Below are 22,976 nucleotides of genomic sequence, written 5' to 3'. Positions count from 1 at the left end.
TGCTTTTAATATCTGGAATTTGATACACAGTAAATATTTTACTTATGTTTTCATGCAGTGTATTTCAGTAACGGCATGTGAGACTCTACTAAATCAGAAATCCTTCTGCCAACCAATTGTGTGTGTTACGATGTTTCTCTATGAATATGGTAGAGTTCATTTCTAAATGTGCTGAAACAGGGTCTTCATCAACCTACTTGGGATGATAACCCACAGTTTAACCCATTTAATATTAAATTTTTAATGATACTCAAGCCAAATGTCTGCTGTTCTGTTGTATGACACAATAACAATTTGAGGGAAAAAATCATGGTGTTCTTAAATATATGTACTGTAATAATTCCCAGTGTCTGTAATGTAGGTATGCACACAAAGTACCTCCTATAGAAAATACATATATATAGTCAAGGTGATGATATGATATGGACAAATAATTTATTTCAAAGCTAAGAATTTTAGAAATGTTCTACTGATTTTTAAAACGAAGCCTTGTTTTCTTTGCTTTCTTTGCGCTGCCAATGCCTCCCCAGCAGTTGAATTTCCAAAATTACAGTTTTCCTAATAATTCCAATTAGAGAAGGTCCTGCTCTATAAATCAGTTTATGGCAAGTATTACGTGGGTAACTCATTGTGTTTGTTTAAATTGAAACTTCACGTAAAGAAATGTGGGTGAAAATACTTAATTGGCTTTAAAAACCCCATAGTTTTCTGCCCAGGGCTTTTGCAGTGCTACCACTGATCCCTTTCCCTGGGTGGAAGATCCTATTGGTGATAAATAAAATGAACAAAAATATGCATAGCCTTGTCACTTGTTACAGAGCATTTCATACTCGATTTCTCTCACGGCTACATAGCTGGAAAATTAATTTTGCTAAATTGCATTATTTTGCAAATTGTAGGTATTACTTGTAATCACAAATCCAAAAGAGCAGAGCCTTTTTCGGTTGGTTACTTCACGCATACGCCAGCGCCTACTGAAACTGCGTAGAAATTAGAAGAGGGAGAGGAAGTTAAGCTGATATATGTTTAGCATTTATTAACTGCATTAGATACCAGACGCTCCATGTTAATATGCAGTGCGATTGGTTCTCATACGGTGTTTTTTATCTTTTTTAACATCAATTTTGAGGGGTATCTTTTTGGTGGAAGTCAGGAGATATTTTGAAAAGCTGAGTCGATTTGATTTCTAGCTGTCAATTTAACTACTGTTCTAATTTTCTTCTTTTATATTCAGTTCATATCGACCAGGCTTGTCTTCACCTAAAACATTTGTGCTTAATGTATTACATAGGTGGTAAGAAAGACTTTTTGTTCTGTTCAGCTCTGGCCGATGTGTCATCTTGTGCATGTTCTGTTGGATTGTAACACTTGTCACACAGGTGTAATCTTCTGCATAAATAATTGTATTGGGAAACCAACGTTAACCTGACACCACTGGTTATGAGAATGTCGCACTGTATGTAAACCTTTCTAATTGGGAACAAGGCAGCGTGTGTGGAGTGGCTGATCGGCGCCTATACGCTAACTCGTTTAACAGCATATGGATTCCAGGGGGCAAAGGAAAGGTGGATTTAGCATTTGAATTAGTGCTGGATATGGACAAAATCCGCATCGGTGCAGGAGTGGATGTCACTGACTGTACCTTACTATTAAAAACCATGAAATCATGGAAAGTGCTTGAGCAGTGAGGTCATAGGGGCTGGAAAATACACCCGGCAACAGCTTGGGAGCTGTGAAGTGTGAAACAGTCGCTGTGTCAGGAGAGTTTCCTCTCAAGCTTTGCAGTGAAAGCCATAACGGGAGTTTTGGCATATGCATTAATGGGAAGTGGAGTTGCAGTGGTTTTTGCTTTGTTTGGGCTTTTTTAGGAAGAAAATTTTAGTTGTACTAACCCGATGAGATGCTTGGGTCACTGGAGTCAGTAATTCACTAAAATGATTTGTGAAACTATAGCCGGTTGCTCTTTTCATTGGCTTAATTTCAGCTCTTTAATAACGGAGTGGCCACTGCAGGGCTAGAATTTCACTTAAGGCCTGAATCCCTCCTGAAAAACTGAATTGTGCTGTTACTGCTTTTTGATAACGTGAGAGTCAGCAGTGTCAGTTCATACGTTAATTCCCTTAACTGAAACGTGGTTTGCTTTGGAAACGCATGAGAAAAACCCCAGGTTTATAAATTAATACGATCATTTCCAAAAGAAGAAAATAATTATGTAGTGCCAAAATTATGACTCGTGACAGAAATTAGTAGTATTTTGGGTGGCAAGATAGAATAATAATATTAATAATAATAATATTAATAATAATAAACTCATAATACTTCAGGTAATAGGGAGGAAATAAATGCAAAGAAAAGTGAATGGGATGAGCAATTTTCCTTTATCTCATGAACTACATGTGTTTCAGTAATTAACGGGAGATACCATCCAGTGCAAATGGCTTCGTTATCTCCTGATTACAAATGTTTTGATACTTTAGATAAGCGGCCAGCGTCAAACACCTGAGCGAGGCCGGGAGCACTCACTGTGGTTCCTGTGTGTAGCTGTTTGCTGCCGGGCTTTGTTAATCCAGAGCAGCATACAGGAACTGTAGATATTTCTCAGCAATTCTGCAGAAAACCGAGCCCAAAGTGGACCAAGAGCCGCTGTTAAACAGCTTGTGAGGTGCAGTTCAGAGCAATAATGAAAACAGTGACCAGCAGGCTCCGGTCTCCCCGGTATCGTCCGTGCTTTTCTCACTGGTAGCCATCAAGTGGGACTCCTGCAAGATTCCCTCTGGAGCTTCTCTGTGGTTTAACTGTGTCTCAGGTGGAAGTTGCCTTATGTACAACATTTTCTGCTCCTGTGGTTTGTGTTGTGTTTTTTTCTTTCCAGCTTCCATTGTAAATTTGTATCTCAGGAAGGGACATCCCCTCCAGTCTTTCTCCCTTGCTCTCTTCCTCTAACAAACGCTGAGATCTGGCTGGAAACTTGTGAAGCGGAAAGACTTGGGGGTCTCTGGCACCAGTGTTTCTGAAAATCCCTCTGTCCTGCAGGCTCCCCTTAGCACTGGTTCACTGCAGCGGGCAGATGGGGTGGGGAGAGCTTTTTGGGTTGGCTTTGTCACGCGAGTATTTTTCCTGTTACTCTTTAATGCACTTGAGGAATGTTGCTGGTTCATGCTCTATTTATCTACCCTTGGAACAACTGTTATCTATTTCCTAACACTTCCAAGGACAGTGTTCACTTTAACCCAGAACCCTTATGAGCTTCTTGCAGAGTTTGATCTTAGCTTTGTTTAATGAGCGCTTGGCCATTTCCTCTTTAAATTTTAGATGCTGTCAGTCAGCTGAGAATTGTCCTTCTGGGAAAGGTCACGGATGTACTTTGTCACTGTTGCATAGAACGGGCAGAATTGTGCATCTTCTGTAGCGCTGCTTGAAGTGTGAGGGCTGGGTGGCCTTTTGCTGGCTTGCGTTGGAGTGAAATAGTGATTTATCCACTTGATACTTCTGCTGCCTTGTATGGGATCAGTTTATTCTGCGCAGGACTAGAGGGAGAGTGTGTGCATGCTCGGTATTTGTGTGGCTCAGCATTAATTGACTTAAACTGATCTTTGCTGGAACTCTAAAGATGATACATTTGCATCATCTTTTTCTGGTCAAAACGGTATTTCTGTGTGTTACTTTCTGATGATGAACTAAAGGATGCAATTTTTCTATTAAGAGCACAGAAAGTACATCTGAAAGATGTAGAAAGTTCTTCTGCAAACCCTTTTTTTTTCTGTTCAGGGAGTGTTTCTTAGTAAAAGTGCAATTTAGTCTTGAGCTTGTCTTGTAATAAACAGAAGATTGGAAGAACATGAGAGCTTACGGCCTTTATGACACCATTGATCAATCTCTCTCCTCCCCCTCCCTTTTACTCTTTGAGTTTATTCTGAGGTTTAGTCTTTTTTAAGTGGTTTGATGACATCTGTGACAATTCATAGTTTTCTTGGTATGGATGAAAACACTCTTTAAATCAGCTCTTTAGTGTGAGGGAAACTAATGAAATTACCATTGATTTGCAGATAGTACATATTTCTCTTTCTTTGAACCACTGGACAAAAAAACCCAAAACCAAATTGAGAAGGACACATATGGTATTTGGAGTCTAATCATAACAACTTTCTGAAGTCTCTTGCCTTTATTGACCTTACAAATGTTTCTGAAATCCAGAAACCCACTTTTTCGGTTTGTGTTTCCAGCTTCCCCCAAGAAGTTACCTTGGTCTGCTGGTTGTTCATGGATAAAAAGCAGGATATTATTTGTAAGAAATGATCCTGATCCTTCACTTAAATGCAGTGAATACTGGAGTTGTACATGGAAAGTAGAACCAAGAGTTTAGCAGAGTGGTTTGAATCGTTGTGATTAGGTCTGTGTAAAAGGCAATTAGCTACTGCATGTTGATGGAAGACATCTAATTGCATCAAGGTTACCTTAAGCTCTCGAGGGAAACATCAGCAAATGGTTGTTGATTTCATGCTGTCATTGAAATGTGGTAATGTACTAATATACTATCCCTGATGTTTCCTTTTGTGTTTCAGTTCTGTAGAAAGTGTCCTGAAAACACTGGTGAAGAGCTGCAGGCCGTAAGTGCTTGGGGTTTTTTTAAGCCTGTATCTTTAATATTAATTTAAGAGGGGGAAGAAAAGCATTGGGTTTAAAAAAAATAGAGACAAAAAACCCACCCCACCCTACTTGTTATTCCTTGGCTGATGTTGTCCCAGCTCATGGAAGTTTGGGATGGAGGGTGTAGACTTTTCTGTTTTATTGCATTATGATCAATACCTCAGGTTCATAGGTTGCTTAAAATGAGAACTAGATGCCTGGCATGTTCCATGTTGTAATATGTAAACAAAGCGTAAGGTTTAGTGTTTGATGGTGGCTTTGACAGCCTTGGATGAAGGTCTGTTCACGGTTAGTGAGCCAGGATGTCAGTAGCTGAGGCCACCATGGCTTTTGCTCCTTTGTGCTGCTGTGTTCGCTGGGAACGTGCGTGCCTGATGCAGCCTTGCTCTCAGAAATAACATCGATATGGGTTTGGAGCTAAGATCGATGATCAATTAGTAGATAGTTCTAGGTATGTTCTTAAAAGACCCAAAAGTTAAAGTCAAGTCTGTGTATGTTGAATGGTGTCCCTGTTTTCAGCTACTTTCCGGAAGATGCCACTGCGGAGATGCTGGATGAATGGCGGCCGTTAATGTGTCCGTTTGACGTTACCATGCAGAAGGCTATCGCCTACTTTGAACTCTTCCTGCCCACCACCCTTCCTCCCGAGCTCCACCACAAGGGTTTCAAGTAAGTGGAATTGCCGTGTTGGTATAATGTTCTGTTGTGAATGCAAGCAGTTCTCTTTGACAAGACGACTTAAAGTCAGCGAGCAAAATGAATAGTGGCTTTAACAACGTTTTTGGAAGGAGTTCAAGACTGAAATTCTGTCAGCCTTCCTCTTTTGTCAAAGTAACCTGGGGGAGTCTTAGGACCTGTTCTCTAGGAGTTCTCCCTTCTCTAGGGGAAAGCAGACAGTATATAACAAAGTGAACTAAATTGAATTAAATGCATTTTAATTCCGAAGGAGTAGCCTCTCAAGTAAAAATCATTAACCATAGCACAGCTTTAAGTCCTACCTTCTATTTAATTTGGGGTATCTTCTGATGAGTCTGTCGTGTAGCTTAAAGTACAGCTGTTACTACAAATATGGGATTGTGAGGTAGAGGTGTTCAGTTCTCTGTCAAGGTGTGATATTATGAGACGGTCAGAAGTCTTCCATAGGAAATAAGTTTGAGAATCAAAGGAGAAACATTTGCAGGGTGGGACAGTATCTGGATCATTTTAATGGAGAGCTACTGAACTTTGAAACGTAAGCCAGTGATGTTTAGTGCATGTAGAGATTACTTAGACTGGTTAGGTTAAAAGTGTTTGTGCTGTAGGGTTAGTGAAAACTTCGAGGAATGGACTGAATATAGCTTGTGAAGGTAAATTTAAGTAAGGGACTGGTATGGAGGGTTCGCATCCTTGGCTTCAGATGAATTCAGAATAAATGCTACTGACACTTGTAACCGTTGGTCAATAGAGACAAATTTTAGATTTTAAGGTAGAGGGAAATGAAGTGTGAGTTATTTCCATCTGGTTTACCTGTGTTGGGATGGCAGTATATGGTGAAGCACCTGACAGAGTGAGGGATAAATGTCCAGTAAGGGGGCTGCTCTCACAGCATTATAATTGTTTTCATTCTGTTCTCTTGCAGGCTTTGGTTTGATGAATTTATAGGCCTTTGGGTGTCAGTTCAAAATCTTCCCCAGTGGGAAGGGGTAAGTATGTACTTTTCACCTGCACTAGAAAAAAAATCTGTTTCAGTATTCCTACAATGTAATTGTAAGGCATTCAAGTCAAACAGTGTTATAATGGCTTTTTTTTCCCCCCTTCTGCTTTAACTAGTACAAGAAAGCAGAGACAATCATTTCACGATTGTTAGCAAGCAATTACTGGCTGAATAGATGAGGCTGCACTTGCGGGTGGTGACCGTTGTTTAATGGCCAGCTCAGGCAGCTTTGCTGTCCAGCCTTGGGAATGCCTCCTGATGCTTCCAGCAATGCAGAGTGATAGTGTGATTTCTATGTAGTTCTGTAGTGTCTCATCTTTCATATCTTCACACATCTTTCATGATCCGTAATTTAGGCAGTAGTGCTTTGCCTTGACTCCAGTGGGTTGTCATCTTTATTTTAGATACAGTAAAGAACCTGTACCCCCCTTGCCCAGAACTACCATTGTGCTATAGCTTTCAAGGAGAATAGTCTGCTCTGTACCTCTCTGCCTTTTAGTGGTGTCTGATATGACTAGATACAAGCTTGGGAAATGAAATCAAATAAAATTTCATTCTTGAGATGCCACCAGCAGCAGCTCTAGGTGCTATTGCTGCCTTGGCTTTCCTGCAGTGAAACTTGGCCTGTCACCAGATTTTTCCATACTTGGTATGAAGATAAGCTCATTGACCATCTGGCTCTCTTTGCTAATCTCCTGCCTAGATACACAAGGAGGACTTTCAGTGTCTTTGGAGAAAGCTGATTTCCAAAACATGGTTGAATGCTACCTTTGCAGCATGTTCCATTCCTGGCAACTTCTTTGTGAAAGGCTTGTGTGTAGATCTTTCTGGTTTGAGTTATGGTTCATCTCAAATAAAGGCAGGCAGTCTTTGCTCCAACAGTTGGCAGTCGTCCATATTTGAACAGGGACGATTGCTGAAGTTGTACTTGAGATTGTCTGGAGACACTTTTGCATCTTTTTGATGGCTATCCAAAAAAAAAATCACAGTTCTGTCTACTCTTTCTGACAGAAAGATGACAGCCTGGACTTTAATATGACGATTTGGTTTGTTTCCGTCAAACAGTCTAACAAATAATCATCAACACTCCTTCATAAGTTACCTCTGTTTTTTTTCCCCCCTTCCACTCTATTCTGACAGTTTGCTCAGAAGGCCCAAACAATTTTCTTTTTTCCCAAAGCTTTCAGTTCGTGTTTACTTTGCTGTCTTGTCCACTTCTTAAGGACAGGCTTGTTCACTTCGTCAAGCTTGGATGAAGATAATTAGACATATGGGTTCTGACTATGCAATCCAATTTGAGCCTCTGTGTGCTGCAAGCTTGTTCTCAGCTTGCTTTGGCAGGAGTTAGCTTGCTGTTCAAAGGGAAGCTACAGAACCAATTGCCTCTGTGCATGGTAAGGGTTTTTTTGCAGGGAGTATTTCCTAGTATCAAACAAAAAGGGTAGATTGTGTAAGAAGATGTAACCCCTGTCTTCAGGCTGTGTCAGATGTGACTCTCCTGGATCGGATCTGTGTGTTATCTGTGAGTACCTGTCTCTGAACCAGGCAGGATTATTTGAGACCTTTCCTTTTGGCTCTGCCTTAGCTTCAGGCGACTGACAGAAGCATCAAGGCTCTTGGAGGCCTGACAGGCATTTCCCTGTTTGGACAAGCTCATAAAAGGCATGTTGGTGGATTATGTGCTCTCCCATGATCAGGATATGAGTGTGAGACTTTAAGTCCTTTTTTGTTTAGTCCCGATAACTCTTTCCTGAGCACATCTTTCTGTTCCCTTTTGGACTCGTGAGACTGTCTCCTGGTGACAGTGTCTAATTCTTCACAGATAGTCACAAACTGCCATCCCACCTGCCAGCTGATGCCTGTGGCCTTTGCAAGCCGCAGATGTGTACAAACTAAAGCTTACAAATGTGACATCCTCAGCACAGGCGAGCGCGCTTTCCGTAGGCTGGATCCTGCACAAGCTGAGTAGGCCTTCAGGATGCGTTGGTTGAGTTTTCTTCAATGTCTGTGTGGAGATGTTATTTTAGGCCAGTATCCGCATCCATTCACATGGGAGAACTCAGCGGGTGAGGAAGCACCATGAGATGAACTGGTGGTAGTGTTTGAAGGACTCTGGAGCTTTCTACAGATGCCTTTCTGCAGGATGCTACCAAGAGTCTTGTGCTCTGTGGAGGCTGTTCAAAAAGGGGAGAAGATATTTCTTAGCAAAGGTTAAAGTCTTTGGCATCACGTAGCTCATGTATAAGTTTGTCTGTTGCTCATCTACTGCTCTTCAGAGTTGTTTTAACAACAAATGGTTGAGAATTAAAATGGTACTGGATGCATTCTGTTAATGTTAATTCACTGAGCACGAGGAAAGGGAGAGTGTGAGTATGCCTTCTAAAAGTACGATCAGTACGTCTTTACATTTAAAAGAAATGGAAGGGACAGGAGTGTATATTCTGGCAGGCTGTCTGTCCCAGAACTCAGATCACAATTACCTGCTTTGTAAGTGCTCAGATGGGTAACGAGTTGGACTCCTGAAGGCAGGAATTCAGATGCATCATGAAATATGGCATTGGTGGCTTCTGGTAAAGTGAAATCTCCCTTTTTAAATGCCTTAGTGCCACAGGTAGCTTTTATCTCGCATCTGTGAAGCAGATTGAAGGGTTTGTGCATCTTTATTGTAGATATATTCTAATGAATATTTCCTTTTATGGTTGTTTTCAGCATCTAGTAAATCTTTTTGCACGCTTGGCCACTGACAACATCGGGTACATAGACTGGGATCCGTATGTACCAAAGGTAACATTTCTTGTTTGATGAGATGATTTTGTTCACTTTGAGATAAGCCTTCCGTGTTACCGTGCTAAGAATAATTTGTGTTCCTTGTGAGGGTCTGCTGCTGCAGTGGCCCGGTTTTTCAAATGAGGTGCATTTATTTGTAGACCTAAGTTTAACTTTGAAAATTGGAGCCGTGCTTTGGTACCAGGCAGCATTGGAGGTTGTTGCTGTTATCACCTGACTCCAAACCAAAGCAACAACGTGCCTCACTATACAAGTACAGTCTGCTTGTGCAACTTTCCTGTGTTCTTGTGGAAATGACCCTCAATGATATTCTTTTGGTGAAGAACATATATGACCTTTGAATCTTTCAGCTTGTGGATGTTTTGAAGATGTTCACAGCAATTATATTGTTTTTGAAAAGAAACAAAAGAAAACCACCAACCCCCTTTCAATTAGAAAATTAATTTATACCAGTTTTATGGCATAATTAATAAAATAATTTATGCCTTTTTTCTTTTCAGATTTTTACCAGAATTTTGAGGAGTTTAAATCTTCCAGTGGGAAGCAATCAAGTTGTTGTTCCAAGATTCTTAACAAATGCTTACGATGTAGGACATGCGGTAATGTGGATCACAGCCATGATGGTGAGTAATGTGTCCCTCATTAAGAGAGACAAAACTAATTCAAAGCTTTAAGCAAGGATGTATTTAAAATTACTGTTAGTTCTGTTTAGCTTGCTGCAGAAGAATGTTTTTCGGCTATCATTTGCCGAAGTTTTGTTTTGAAGGATGTTGTTTCCGTGTCAGTTTGGGATGTGGGTGCAAGGCTGATTTCACGCTGCTGTCCGTGGCCTTCTGGAACGGAACAGCCACAAGTGCCGCTGTGGATCCACGCGTGGGGTCTGCCCCAAAACTGACTCACCCTTTTAGGGTGAACCTCATCCCATCGGATGGGGAGAACTTGCTGCTTAGTGCTGAGCTGAGGGTGGGGAAAGGAGGGAGTTTGCAGGTGGGATTTGATGCTTTGAGTTGTTGCTGTGGTGAGAGTACTCACTTGTGCTACTGCGTTACCTCTTTGTTCTAACTTAGTCTGTGTAAGAAAATTCTGTGGTTTCTATTTTACAGGGTGGACCAAGTAAACTAGTGCAGAAACACTTAACTGGGCTGTTCAATAGCATCGCCTCTTTCTACCATCCTTCAAACAACGGACGCTGGCTGGTGAGTTGTTTGCATGTCAAGACAATCACTTTGGCTGTAATTTAATGGTCAGACCTATGAAATCGAGCGTGTTGATAGATGCAGTATGTGCTCCAACAGCCAGACTGTCGGTTGTGAAATAGTTTGATACTGTCATTCAAATCATATTCTGATGTCAGGAACACAGCTAATGGGAGCATTCATCAAACACCTAATCCAAATGCAGTCTGAAACTAGAGATCTATTTCATTACGTATAGCTAGGAAAAGTAGGTCAGCGTTTTAAAGGAGAGTGATATGCAGCATCAGTATTACTTGTGTGACGTAGCTTTCGTGTTACTGACCTAGTGTCTCCAAGTTAGGAAAGTCTAGTTTTGATTAACCAAAGCAAAAAATACTTTAATGCATGTGTAGTTTGAAGCATAACTTTTTGATGATGTAGCATGTGAAGTCCTCTGCCAGACAACGTGAGGCTCTCCCTCTGATAACTGCTAGAAAGGACGGATTGAAATAGCAAGACTGGTCAAAGCAGTGCCAAAGGAGCTGACTTGTTCTAGCATAGGGTATTTCCTTACACATCAGTATACAGAGGGTGCTCTCAAAGATGTCCCAGCTACTGGTAAATAATTCTTGACTATATCCTTTGTATATATTTTTCATTATTTTCTAAATCATAAAGCATAATGCTGGCAACATCATAGTTAATATTTTGGGAACTGAAGGTTAATGACAAATTGTAAACATTGTATTTTAGAGCTCTTCTAAGTTTTCGTTTATTGCTGTTGTGTAATTTCAGGACACTGGCTTATTAATTGTCTGTTGTACGCTTAGCAGCTCAGATTCTGCTACCGCCAAGTAACTAAATAGCATTGCTTGTATATTCAACAGAACAAACTGATGAAACTGCTTCAAAGGTTACCGAGTGGCGTTGTCAGGAGGCTGCATCGTGAGCGCTACAAGAAAACAACTTGGTTAACTCCTGTGCCTGCGAGTCATAAACTGACTGACCAGGATGTTACAGACTTTGTCAAATGCATTATTCAACCTGTTCTTCTGGCTATGTTTAGTAAAACTGGAAGCCTGGAGGCTGCCCAAGCCCTGCAGAACCTTGCACTGATGCGTCCTGAATTAGTAATTCCGCCTGTACTTGAGAAGTAAGTTCTACAGAAACGCGACAGCTTCCCCGTTCCCTTCCCAACACGTAAATATGCAAAGCAGTCATCTGCATGATAAGGAATTGTCTTGCTGCAAATAAATGCTTGCAGTGAGGGCAGCTGCCGTACACACCACCGAGCAGTCACCTCCGTCAGGACAGGGGCTGAGGGACAACTTCGGGTTTTATTTTAATTTACTTGTTTTGCTGGCAAATGGGAGAGTTCTGGGAGCTGTTCATAGCTTGTGCAGTGTAAGTTATTCCTCAGGTGGTTTGTATTTCTGTGAATGTTTTGTATCAGGCAGTGGGTTGATCAGTTTTAAAGCAACTTTGTACCCTTTACTCATAAGCCTTCTCACTAGCTTTCGATTGGCCCAAATATAAACGATGGTATTGCGTCTTTGTGTTGTAATAAGCATAAGTTTTATATTTCTGTTTTGTGTCAGAGTGTGATACAGTTACAGATTGTTTAAAATTACTGTCATGGCTTCTGACTTTATAAGCAAATCACTAAAGTATGTGCCACTGTAAAATACTGAGTTTGTACTATTGTCAATGCCTTGGTGCCTGAAATTCCAAAAGACAAATGTAACTGTCTGCCCCTATGACAAACTTCCATCCCAGTCCCTGTCTGTGTTCCTCCTCCTGTGCAGTCTTTGCTCCTTTAACAACCTGTATTCTAAAAACAGTGGAGAAATAAGTTTGTCTTGAAAAGCCCTTCCCAACTCAGCAGTTTGTAACAACTTGCTCAGCGTGCTGTGGTACGAGACCATTTCCAGCAGAGCTGGGTACGACTGCTGTGCTGTTCTGGGAGCAGACTCCGTGTCTGCTCAGCCCTTCAAACCATCGCTGGCATGTTTGCCTTGGCTACACTTCCAAATTCGTTCCGTTGAGTGAATGTCGGTCCTTTGTACTTCAAATGACGTAGGGCAGGGGTAGCGCTGACTCCTGTTTGAACTGGAGACTGCAGATAGCAGTAGGAAGTGTTGCTAAAAAGTACTGAATATAAAAAAAAGGTTTAAAAATCACAATAACTTAACAGGTGCTTATAAAAAAGATATGAACGTATGTAACTAATATATCTCTTATCTATTTAGAGGCAGTCAAGGAGAATTTTCATGCTTACTAAAAGAATCTTATGCTTTTAAGTACACAGCTTGCATGAAAGTTCAAACATTAAAATCATCATAGCTTTGCGTCTAGGAGCCCATGCAGTTAGTAATTCCTGTGCTGCAACTGCTAGCAAATTATTTAATCCTGAATTTATTTGAACATTTATTTAATCCTGAATTTGTTGAACAAGACTGAACGAATGAACGTTTTCTAACAGAGAAACTTTAAGTCTGTTGGAAAAAGATTAGAAAAAAAAATTTGGAACCATTGACATCTTCTTGCAGAAACTTTGTGCCTTTTCTGTAGAAAATAACACGTTCGATCCATTTTTATTTTCTTTGAAGATTTTAGAACCATTATTGCTCCTAATCTGACTGCTCTTGATCTTCCCAGAACATACCCTGCACTGGAGACGCTGACGGAGCCTCACCAGCTCACCGCCACCCTGAGCTGCGTCATCGGGGTCGCGCGCAGTCTGGTGTCGGGGGGGAAGTGGTTTCCCGAAGGCCCAACACACATGCTACCTCTGCTCATGAGAGCCCTGCCGGGGGTGGATCCCAACGACTTCAGCAAGTGTATGGTGAGTGGATACACCTTTCCTTAACATTGTTAATTTGTTTTAATATAGTTAGCCAGCTAGTTCCCTCTGGAAGCTTTTTCTGGTATTTGTACAAAAGCAAGTAACTCATGCTTCCAGAATTTCTCAGCCTGGTTTTGTTCCTGTGCAATGTTATTTGTAAAAAGCTAATACTACAAGCTGCTAACTTACCATTATGGTTTTGGTTTGTCACACAATGCCGAGTGAATCTTTAACACCAGGTTGTGATTAGCATTACACCGAATTTTTGGGCAGCTCTAAAAAACAAAATTAAACAGGTGTTCCAAAGCTCTTAGCAAGTCTTCCTAGTCTTTTATAATCAGTAGGAAGACCTTTATCACAAGGTTTTCATTAAATTGGATCCCAAAAGCCCACATCTTCAGGAATTCCTATTAATTGACAGTTCAAACAGTGTAAAGGTCATAGGGGTTATGTAACTTTAAAGTTCAGCACAAGATAAGTGTTGCTTTGCTCATAAAATTGAGGTGGTTTTGCACACTGTTGGCTGGTAAGTTTTTAATGTGAAATCAGAAACAACTATTGAAGTTCTGGGGTGGAAGAGTTAGGCTCTGGATGTAATTTTCTTTAGCTCCCATACGTTAATTGCAAAAGCTTTTTAATGTGTAGGATACAGTAACACTTATTAAGGAGCTGTTTGCAACTCTCAACAGATTACATTCCAGTTCATTGCAACATTTTCTACTTTGGTGCCTTTAGTAGATTGTTCATCTGTTTTGCAAGAAAGAGATGATCTTTCAGAGGTAAGAGCGCTGCGCAGTCGCTTTGCAGTTTCATTTCTAGCACTGTAATAATCTCTTCAGAACTGTATCAGGTTTGCTATACTGCTTTATACATAAAACTATGTTAAACAAAGATGCATCAAAAAAACCCAAAGATGCGGGTCATGTTTGTTTCTGGGTAGTGCGGTGGAGCTGACATCAGCGTGCACATTGACCGGGTGGATGTTTTAGTAGGATGTTGGTCTCCAGAAGTCCCTTGCCATCTAAATTTTTCTGAGCCTAATAAAATAGGAGCTTGGTTAGCATTACATTTCTGAAACTTCTTGTCACCATCAAACATTAAGGTAACAATAAAGGGAAATATAAGGGTAATGTAAGATGTATATACCTCATTTCTAGTTTCAAACTAGTCCAACTTAGAGCAAGGTAAAAGGTGACTCGTTGCTTGGCGGGGACACTGAAGGGAATTTGGTCTCCTGTTGAAACTTCATGTGTTAAAAACCAAAACAAATCAAAACAAATCCACAAACTATTTGTATTTATTTTTCAAAAAACTAATGCAGTAACTTTTCAGGGCTGGTTTCCTCCTATGGGAAATAACACACTTGCTCCTCTTTAAAGTATTATATATTCTGGTTATCCTAACCAGGAAATATCTTAAGCACTGCTAGAAGACCCTTCATGTAGCTCAGGGAACAGCTGGTGGCTGCAGACCGCACGAATTCTGAAGGCCCAGCTACTGAAGAAGGTTAATTTTATTGCCCCAAAAATGCGACACTCAAGAATTAACAGAGGAGTTTAATATAAACCTGTCAGCACAACCAAGAAAACATCAGAGTTGTGACACGTGGTGTACTCAAGATTATTCAAACTTGGATGGGAAATGCACCGTAGTCTATGTAATTCAGAAATTGGAAGTGTTTTTGATGTAGTTAATATAGGGAATAATGTGGAGTTTGCTGAAGAAAAACCAACCTGTTGTGCTTCTTTTGCCTTGGAAAACTGTAGGTGGAAAGAGAATTGTGCTCTGCAACTGCTGAGTTTGAGGATTTTGTGCTGCAGTTTATGGATAGGTAAGTAAGCCAAGCATAAGTGAAAGCTCAGCATGAAGAACTTAAAAGTACTTTCAAGTTCTGCTTACTGACATTGCACTGGTTGTGTTTGTGCAGATGTTTTGGACTTATAGAGAGCAGCACGCTGGAACAAACCAGAGAGGAGACCGAAACTGAGAAAATGACTCATCTGGAGAGTCTGGTGGAATTAGGACTCTCTTCTACTTTTAGCACAATCCTTACTCAGTGTTCTAAGGATATCTTTAAGGTATGTGGAACATGGGCTTAATCTTCTGTTGTGAATGACTGGTGCATTCGGATTCCTCCTTCCTTCGTTGTCCTGTTATGAATGTTCACCTTTGACCAAGGAAGGGGCTGGTGGGGGGGAAGTTTAGGACTTCAGGTCAATTTGGTTTATGATTTTTATATACGTCAGTACAGAGCTCTTAAGGTCTTGGTGCTCTCTTGCCAACTGATGATAAACATTAGGAGAAGTCATTCTAACAGCATATTTTATCATTTTATTTACTGTTACAGTCTGTTACTATAACCAAGTGTTGCAATAAATAAGAAGAAAAAGTGAAAAAGGCCAAACAGAAACTATTTTGCCAAAGCTTTTGTCGTTGCTACTTGTGTAGCAGCCTTTATTCTGCTGCTCAAGGCAATGGTTGCACTGGGAGCTGTAGGTTTTGCAGAGAGCGCAAATCACATGCACTGGTAACATTTAGGATCTTTTTCCTAAGCAGTTACTATTCACCTATGTTTTAATCTCTCTATTCTGTAGTATTGTCAGCTTTAATCATGATGGTAGTCACATTTTACTCAGCTTTAGGAATTCTGCAGAGCTGCTTTCTCTGTCTCTCTATTCTGATTTTTGAAATGTGAATCAGGGTTGCAGTCTTCTAAAACAATACAGCATTATGTACAGATGCTACCTTCTGTGTAACATCAACCATTTGATGATACCTAGGTTTTTTAAAGAAAACGAAGTAACCTCCATCTTTTTGTGCTCATTTTAGGTTGCCTTGGAGAAGGTCTTTAACTTTGCTGTTTCAAATATATTTGAGACGAGAGTTGCTGGTCGAATGGTTGCCGACATGTGCCGAGCTGCAGTAAAAGTGAGAGAAAATGCTCTAACTTCATCTTTAGTTTAAAAAAAAGACAATACTACTACATTTTCTTATGTAAGATCTATAATTTTTCATGTAAATACAAGTGATTCTTAATGTTATGTCTTCTAAAATGGGGTGGTTGCATATCGCAATATTTCAAGAGGTTAATTCACCAAGTATTTTTCTTGCATTTCTGTTAAATTTAGCGTTCAATGAGTTTTTAAAAATCATGAAGCCATGCAGGCTCTGGATTGAATCAGAGTTGAGATACAATCGATTCTTCTTTTCTTTTCGATAAAGTTGTTAGAAGATTTTTATCAATGTGTGCACTGAGTTCCAAAAGGCATCTTTACATTTTTAATGTGCTTTTTACGCTGCTGTTTGCAGTGCCGCCCCGAGGAATCCTTGAAGCTGTTTGTACCGCACTGCTGCAATGTTATAACTCACCTCACAGTCAGTAAGTTCATAGGATTTCTAGCGTTACTGGCTTTGGTTTGGGTTGACTTTTGTTAAACATGAAGAAAATCCTTAAAACTTGCCTGCTTTCCCAATAATTGGAAATTCATTCTATCCATTATTTCTTCTAAAAAGACAAACCAACCACTACTTCTGTGTAATTTCACGACAGAACTCTATCAAACTACAGGAGCATGCTGCTTTAAATGTGTGGCAGTGAAAAATGTCTCCAGACATTCCTCAGTTTCTCAAAGAGCTTTCAAGATGTTACATTGGCTACAGTAGCTTCCAGTTGGACCTGGGTGCAATACGAAGGGTCGGGAGTAAACTTTGGGGTGCAAGCATCTGCTTGATGGCTTAGGGTGTTTGGCAAAGTTGGCTGCAGCAGAGTGACAGCAGTGCTTGTTGCTTATTCCTCTAGATGACGATGTTTTACATGATGAAGAACTAGATAAGGAGCTGCTTTGGAACCTTCAGCTTTTGTCAGAGGTATTGCAGAGTGATCTCCCCGTGCGCGTTTATCATTGGATCCTGTTTGGTGCCCCTGAAAGCGGAAGAAATTAAACTTCTGCTGTTAAAACGAAGTAAATGTTGTACAAAGGACGTTGCGTAACGTATTTTTCTTATCTAATTTTAAATGGGGCATAAGCGGCTGCTGTTTGAAGAAAATAAACATACGGTGTGTATGTGGAAAACATATTCAAGTGTTTAATACAAACAATTATTGAGGGATACGTGCGGGGGAAAAAAATGAGATGCTTTGGGTAAAGGTAAATATTTTTAAATGAATCTCCAAACATACACGAGTGTCGCTAGAAAATTTTGGGCAGGATCAAGAAGCAGTTTGTAGGTGTTAGTGAAACGTTTCCAGCGGCGGCAGGAGTTGTAGCTGAGGTGCGGGTTCGGTGTGAAAGGTGAATTCGGCGCGAGGTGCGGAAGGAAGCTCGGTCCAGGCGGGCTGAGCGCTGTCATCCTCTCTGTTCCTCCGCAGCAAAGCGAGTTCCGTTGACCTTTGGAATGTTTGTCTTTCCTATCAGATCACTCGAGTGGATGGCAAGAAGTTGCTACCGTACAGGGAGCAGCTTGGGAAGATACTGCAGCGAACCCTCCACCTAACCTGTAAGCAGGGTTACATTCTGTCTTGTAACCTACTGCACCACCTTCTTCGTTCTGCTACACTTATCTACCCCACAGAGTACTGCAGTGTGCCAGGTGGCTTTGACAAGCCTCTTTCTGAATACTTTCCTATCAAGGCAAGGATTTTCATTTATTTAGGATTAGAGGATTTGACTTGCTTTATTTTTAAAAAACAATCATACACTATATGATTTGGTTTTATTTGGAGATTTCTGAACATAGGTGGCAGCAATGGAAAGTGTAATTGAAAGATGCTTTGGGCTTTGAAACATATGGCGAATTACATGTTACTTTAAATTACGGTGATAACAAAAAATGGATACTGACTCTTGTTTTGAATAGTTTTATAGCATGAAATGTTGGTGGTTTACTATGGGGGTTTTACAATGATTGCATGACTACAATAAGCAAGAGTGCCTGCTCGTGTTTCTTAATCTTGTAATATATTATGCGTTTAATTAAGACATGAAGTACACCGGTATAAACAGTTAAGTTTAGCAGGAGAATTTTGCTGTTTACTTTAACTTAAATATCCAGTCATAAGAAGCGTTGTTGCACTGGGGCAAACTCGGTCTTTCATCTGCATTTGTGGATGAGAGCTGCAGCCCTTCTGTGTTCCTCTTCCTATCACTGTGGTTGTCACCTGGCACAAGCGGTGACGTGTGCCTGGAAAAACGGGTTCGTCAGTGCAGAACAACTGCCAGAAGGGGATATGGTGGTTTGCAGGTAGCAGCATAACAAACGAACAATGATTCTACGCTCAGCTTCAGTTAAAATGAAAGCAGAAGTGACAACATTACAAGTTACTGAACTGTCAACAGTGATACACTTAGGCTGCTCTTAAGACTTGGAGGTCAGTCAACCAGCATTACAGGTGAACAGTGCAGCAGTTTCCAACTGGCCTGTTTGTATTTAAAGCTGCATTTTGCTGCAAAGTGTTCTTTTACCTAACTTCACAACCACAGACGATCTAATTCTTGTTTTATGGACTTTTGGGAAGATCACGTTGGAGCAGGTACTCATTTAACAACCAAAAAAATCTTAATTGAATGCCCCAACACAAAACTAAATCTATTTTTTAATTCATGTTTTGAAATTGGAAAAAAAAAAAATTACAATGACTTTGCTGTCAGGCTTTTTAAGAACAGATGGTGAAGCTTTGTATTTAATTACCATGTAGAATTGGACAAAGGAAATGGAAAGCACTAGCTAGTTCATGTGTTTGGGTTTTTTTAGTAATATTAAATGCTATGTTTTTAAAACAGAAAATTCGGTTCCTATTTCGATTAATACGGAATGTCTGTATTTGCTCTAGGACTGGGGTAAGCCAGGTGACCTGTGGAACTTGGACATCCAGTGGCACGTTCCTTCCTCTGAGGAAATTAACTTCGCTTTTTATTTGCTGGATACTTTCCTTCAGCCCGAGCTCAGCAGGCTGGAGCACTTTGCAGCTGGGGAACTGGAGATGTCCAGGTTCGTGCTCGTACGGAACATGGAGGAGGTGCATTTAGCCACTTGTGGCCGGGTTAAGTAGTTATTGCCAGTCACACTGGCGCTACAAAAATGAGGGAGTAAAATCCTGTAATGTTACACCATCTTCAAGATGATTCCAGATGTCTCTCCAAGATTTTTAACTCTTAAGAGCACATGGAGCTTGGAAGTGCAGTTCATAAAATGGATAACATATTATTTTGAAAATAATAACTCTTTAAAAATAATCTCAAGGCACCATATTGGTGTAAAGACTTTTTCTGTTCTGGAAGTTTTTTTTAATCCATACCACAAGTTACGTTTCCATGTAACTGTAGTCAGCAACAAACAAAGCTCTTTCTCCGGACTCTTGCTACTTTGGCACAACCATTTGTGTTCCTGAGCTGTGACGTGGAACACAGAACCAATTTGGCTTGGAAATGTGCCTCCCCGCTTCCTTTGGTGATTCAGGACGTAGCGTGTCCCTGCAGCAAGTGGCAGCCTTGGAAATGAGGAGGTGTTTTCCTAACGAATGGGAATGGGGTAAGAATACCCTCGCCCAGCCTTGTGAAACTGGCTTCATGTGATAGTTCCCCAAGCACAAGATAATCATGAGTTTAATGTGTGCTGAAGCATTTTACAGTATCAGATGGCTAAAACTGTTCACAGGCATTACATCTTGAACACTCCTTGTTTCTTATGTTAAAACTTCACATCCGTGACGCTATATGTGCTCCATGTGCCGTTGTACCTCGTGCTATAAAATCCTGCCCTACAGAAAACAGGCCGTGGTGTGTCACACTCAGATGGGTTTTCTGTCTGATCAATTCCTATGGTTTTTTTAAATCTGGAAAAGAGAATATACACTTGACAAATCAACACCACCAAACTGCGATCAGAACGCATACTTAAACTAAAAAAAGAAAAGGATATGCTAACTATTTAAGTCTTTGGTTCATGGGTATGTTTATTTCTCTTCTTCTTCTTGACACCTTGTATGTTAAGGTGTTGATTTCTAATGACTTGGACTTCAGTTTGGTCAGGGCTTCACTCTTCTACCTAATAGAGACAAATGGTGGCGATTTGGGCAAATGTAGCCAAGTGCATGAGTTGCAAGTTAAATTGGAAGGATAACAAAGCTACCAGAGTGGAGAATATTATTAGCTGCTGAGGGAGTAACAGGGGTGAATGTATGGGATACTAGATGAGCCTGCTGTTGCTTCGAATTGCTCTATTTCTGGAGCTTGAATGCTTCTCAAATGTCTTTTCCCCCCACTCAGTATTCCACTCAGTAAGAATTGGAAATCAAACATTTTTAATATATTTAGGAGCTCCAGAGTAAGATTTTTTTCGTGGCAAAAGATAAAATGCAAACTTGTAAGAGCCTTTGAACACATGTATTTAGAGAGCTGATAAGTAATGCCTGAGTACTCAGAGTTCTTCAGTCTGGGAACCTCTTAAGAGGGCTGAACAGAGTTATTTTACAAACAAGAGCTGCTTGCCACAACGATGAGAACCGTGGGCACAATTAACTAGATACTAAATACACCACTTTGGATAAGATGGCTTTAAAAAGAATTCCTTCGTTCTCTAAAATAACACAGGAAAAAAAACTTGTTCATGTTGTTGCGTTACAATTTATCTTTGGACTGTAAGTTACTCATAAAGAGTGAATTCCCTCCTCCTGCGCGTAGTGGGGGGGACTTCTCTTGGCCTTATTGCATGGCTTTTAGCTGAGATTTCTCCAAAACAATTTTTTGGCATAAAGCTGTCTGGTTTGAGGCGAGTTTCTCATTATACTGACGTCTCCTGCACGGTTTCAGAATGTAAAATCCCCAAAGCAAGTTTTCCAGAGAATGAAGTTGGGTGGCGTTGTTCTGTAACAGAATTAGGCTGGATCAGAAAAGCACACCTTGGTTTGATTAGTGCTCCCTCTTGTGTTTGGAAGTGATACAGCTGAAGAGCTTGTCTAAAACCTCAGCAAAAACCATGCTTTAGCATTTGTGTGTCTTCAAGCCTTTAACCGATAAGTAATCAGGTTTCCTCTTTTGTTTAAGAGATGATGTGCAGCAGTGTCTTGCTATCGTGCATAACTGCTTGATTGGATCGGGGAACATTCTGCCTCCTCTGCAAGGAGAAAGGGTGGCTCACCTGTAAGTAAATCCTAATGTCTGGTGCGTGATTTAACTTGTTAAAATGAATTAAACATCAGCGAAAGTCGCATAGTCAGGGATTTCCGTGACGTGTAGTAATCCTTGGTTTGTTTTCATATAGGGTTCCAAGTCTGGTGTCCTTGGAAGAGACAAAACTGTACACTGGTGTTGAATATGGTAAGTATAAGGCAAAAATGATGAGTATGTACCTATAAAAATCTTCTGAGTGGATAAAGAAAAGAAGGCCCTGTGAGAGAACTGCCCTTAAATATCACGGGATGGTTATTTTTACAGTAAGCCACACTGCCACTTCTGAATAATCTGCTCCAGCTTTCCACTGACCTGCTTATCTAGAAGTTGCTTTTTGTACTACTGTATAATGAAGATAAAAATGTTTCATTTTTTTCTAGATCTATCAAGAGAGAATTATCGAGAAACAATTGCAAGGGTTACAAGGAAATTGCTGCGTAAGTTCAGCCGCTCCTCCTCTATCTAAAGCGCTGTGTTTTGTTGTGCTTTCAAGCGTAACTTCATCGATGAGAAACTTGTTTCATTTACTTTGCCTATATCCTTAAATTTAAGCTTTGTAGAACTAAAACTATTGCTAATTTTTAAAGCCCTTTTCCTGTCTTATAATAAATTATTTTTCTTCCAATTGCAGGCTATATACTTGATAATTCAGAAGATGATACCAAGTCTTTGTTTCTAATAATAAAGGTATATTTATAATTTGTAATACTTAACGCAAGATGACTCATTTTGTGAAATACTCATTCTTTGTCATCACTTTTCTTCTACAGATTATTAGTGATGTTTTACAGTTCCAAGGGTCTCACAAACATGAGTTTGATTCACGGTGGAAAAGCTTTAATCTGGTGAAAAAGTCGATGGAGAACAGGGTCAGTGTTTCTTTTCTTTGTGAAACGTAGGTGGGGGTTGCAATAGTTCCCAGCGTTCAGGGAGACTTTTGTCATGGTTTTGTTAATGTCCTCATCAGTTTTCATACATTTGAAATCTAGTTCCTTGATAAGAATGTTGTTTTGTACCTTTACTTGGAAATTTTACGACTAAATAGCTGAGCATTTCTTGGCGTAGTGCTCTGGGACATCTTTGGGCCCAGAGCTTCCTTTGGGCTTGCAGAGGAATAGCAAAGAGAAAACTTCACGGGGACAAAACATGAAGGTTGTCTACCAAGAAGGATCGTGACAGCAAATATACCTGTTTCTAGAAGAAAAAGAGGACGTGGGGAGTTCAGTCAGAACAAATGGCTAATGTGAATATTGTGATGTGTTTGATTACAGCTTCGAGGGAAGAAACAGCATATCCGGGCTTTGCTGATTGACAGAGTTATGTTGCAGCATGAGGTAACACTTAAATCTTCACCCACCATTTCACTTGAAACGTAACATTTGTTGTGTTGCCATATAGCAAAAGATGTTTCTCATTTGTGAAGTGTAAAGGCAATCTGTCCTTTGTGTTTTCTCTGCCATTTAGCTGAGAACACTAACGATGGAAGGCTGTGAATATAAAACCTCCCACCAAGAGATGATCAGAGATCTTTTGTGTTTGTCCACAAGTTCATATGGCCAGGTAAGGAACAACGCCTGGTGAACTGGAATACGTGGATTTTGTTTTGTTCATGTCTTCAAGTTTTGTTTTCAGGATCTTCACGTTTCAGTTCATTTCAATGG

General features: G+C 40.3%; 1 protein-coding gene across 4 annotated transcripts in view; it reads left to right on the top strand.

The window, feature by feature from the left end:
- The window catches only part of PSME4 (proteasome activator subunit 4), a 46,735-nt gene that overhangs the window by 6,005 nt on the left and 17,754 nt on the right, over positions 1–22,976 (top strand). For 2 of the 4 annotated variants that reach the window (XM_065836025.2, XM_071805605.1), the window contains exons 4-27: positions 1,235–1,294; positions 4,563–4,607; positions 5,167–5,316; positions 6,266–6,329; positions 9,050–9,124; positions 9,628–9,750; positions 10,231–10,323; positions 11,190–11,455; positions 12,961–13,147; positions 13,837–13,926; positions 14,914–14,978; positions 15,075–15,225; positions 15,977–16,075; positions 16,457–16,526; positions 16,947–17,014; positions 17,563–17,778; positions 18,978–19,135; positions 21,190–21,285; positions 21,407–21,462; positions 21,696–21,752; positions 21,947–22,002; positions 22,086–22,184; positions 22,587–22,649; positions 22,780–22,875. In XM_065836025.2, coding sequence (XP_065692097.2) covers positions 1,235–1,294; positions 4,563–4,607; positions 5,167–5,316; positions 6,266–6,329; positions 9,050–9,124; positions 9,628–9,750; positions 10,231–10,323; positions 11,190–11,455; positions 12,961–13,147; positions 13,837–13,926; positions 14,914–14,978; positions 15,075–15,225; positions 15,977–16,075; positions 16,457–16,526; positions 16,947–17,014; positions 17,563–17,778; positions 18,978–19,135; positions 21,190–21,285; positions 21,407–21,462; positions 21,696–21,752; positions 21,947–22,002; positions 22,086–22,184; positions 22,587–22,649; positions 22,780–22,875 — 2,503 coding nt within the window. The remainder of the gene's footprint in view (positions 1–1,234; positions 1,295–4,562; positions 4,608–5,166; positions 5,317–6,265; positions 6,330–9,049; positions 9,125–9,627; positions 9,751–10,230; positions 10,324–11,189; positions 11,456–12,960; positions 13,148–13,836; positions 13,927–14,913; positions 14,979–15,074; positions 15,226–15,976; positions 16,076–16,456; positions 16,527–16,946; positions 17,015–17,562; positions 17,779–18,977; positions 19,136–21,189; positions 21,286–21,406; positions 21,463–21,695; positions 21,753–21,946; positions 22,003–22,085; positions 22,185–22,586; positions 22,650–22,779; positions 22,876–22,976) is intronic. The other 2 variants (XM_071805607.1, XM_065836024.2) reach the window with 1 other exon arrangement.

Source organism: Patagioenas fasciata, chromosome 3 (assembly GCF_037038585.1).
Source record: "Patagioenas fasciata isolate bPatFas1 chromosome 3, bPatFas1.hap1, whole genome shotgun sequence".
NCBI lineage: Eukaryota > Metazoa > Chordata > Aves > Columbiformes > Columbidae > Patagioenas > Patagioenas fasciata.
The sequence above is the reverse complement of the archived record's forward strand: the minus strand, read 5'-3'. Positions and strand labels throughout refer to the sequence as shown.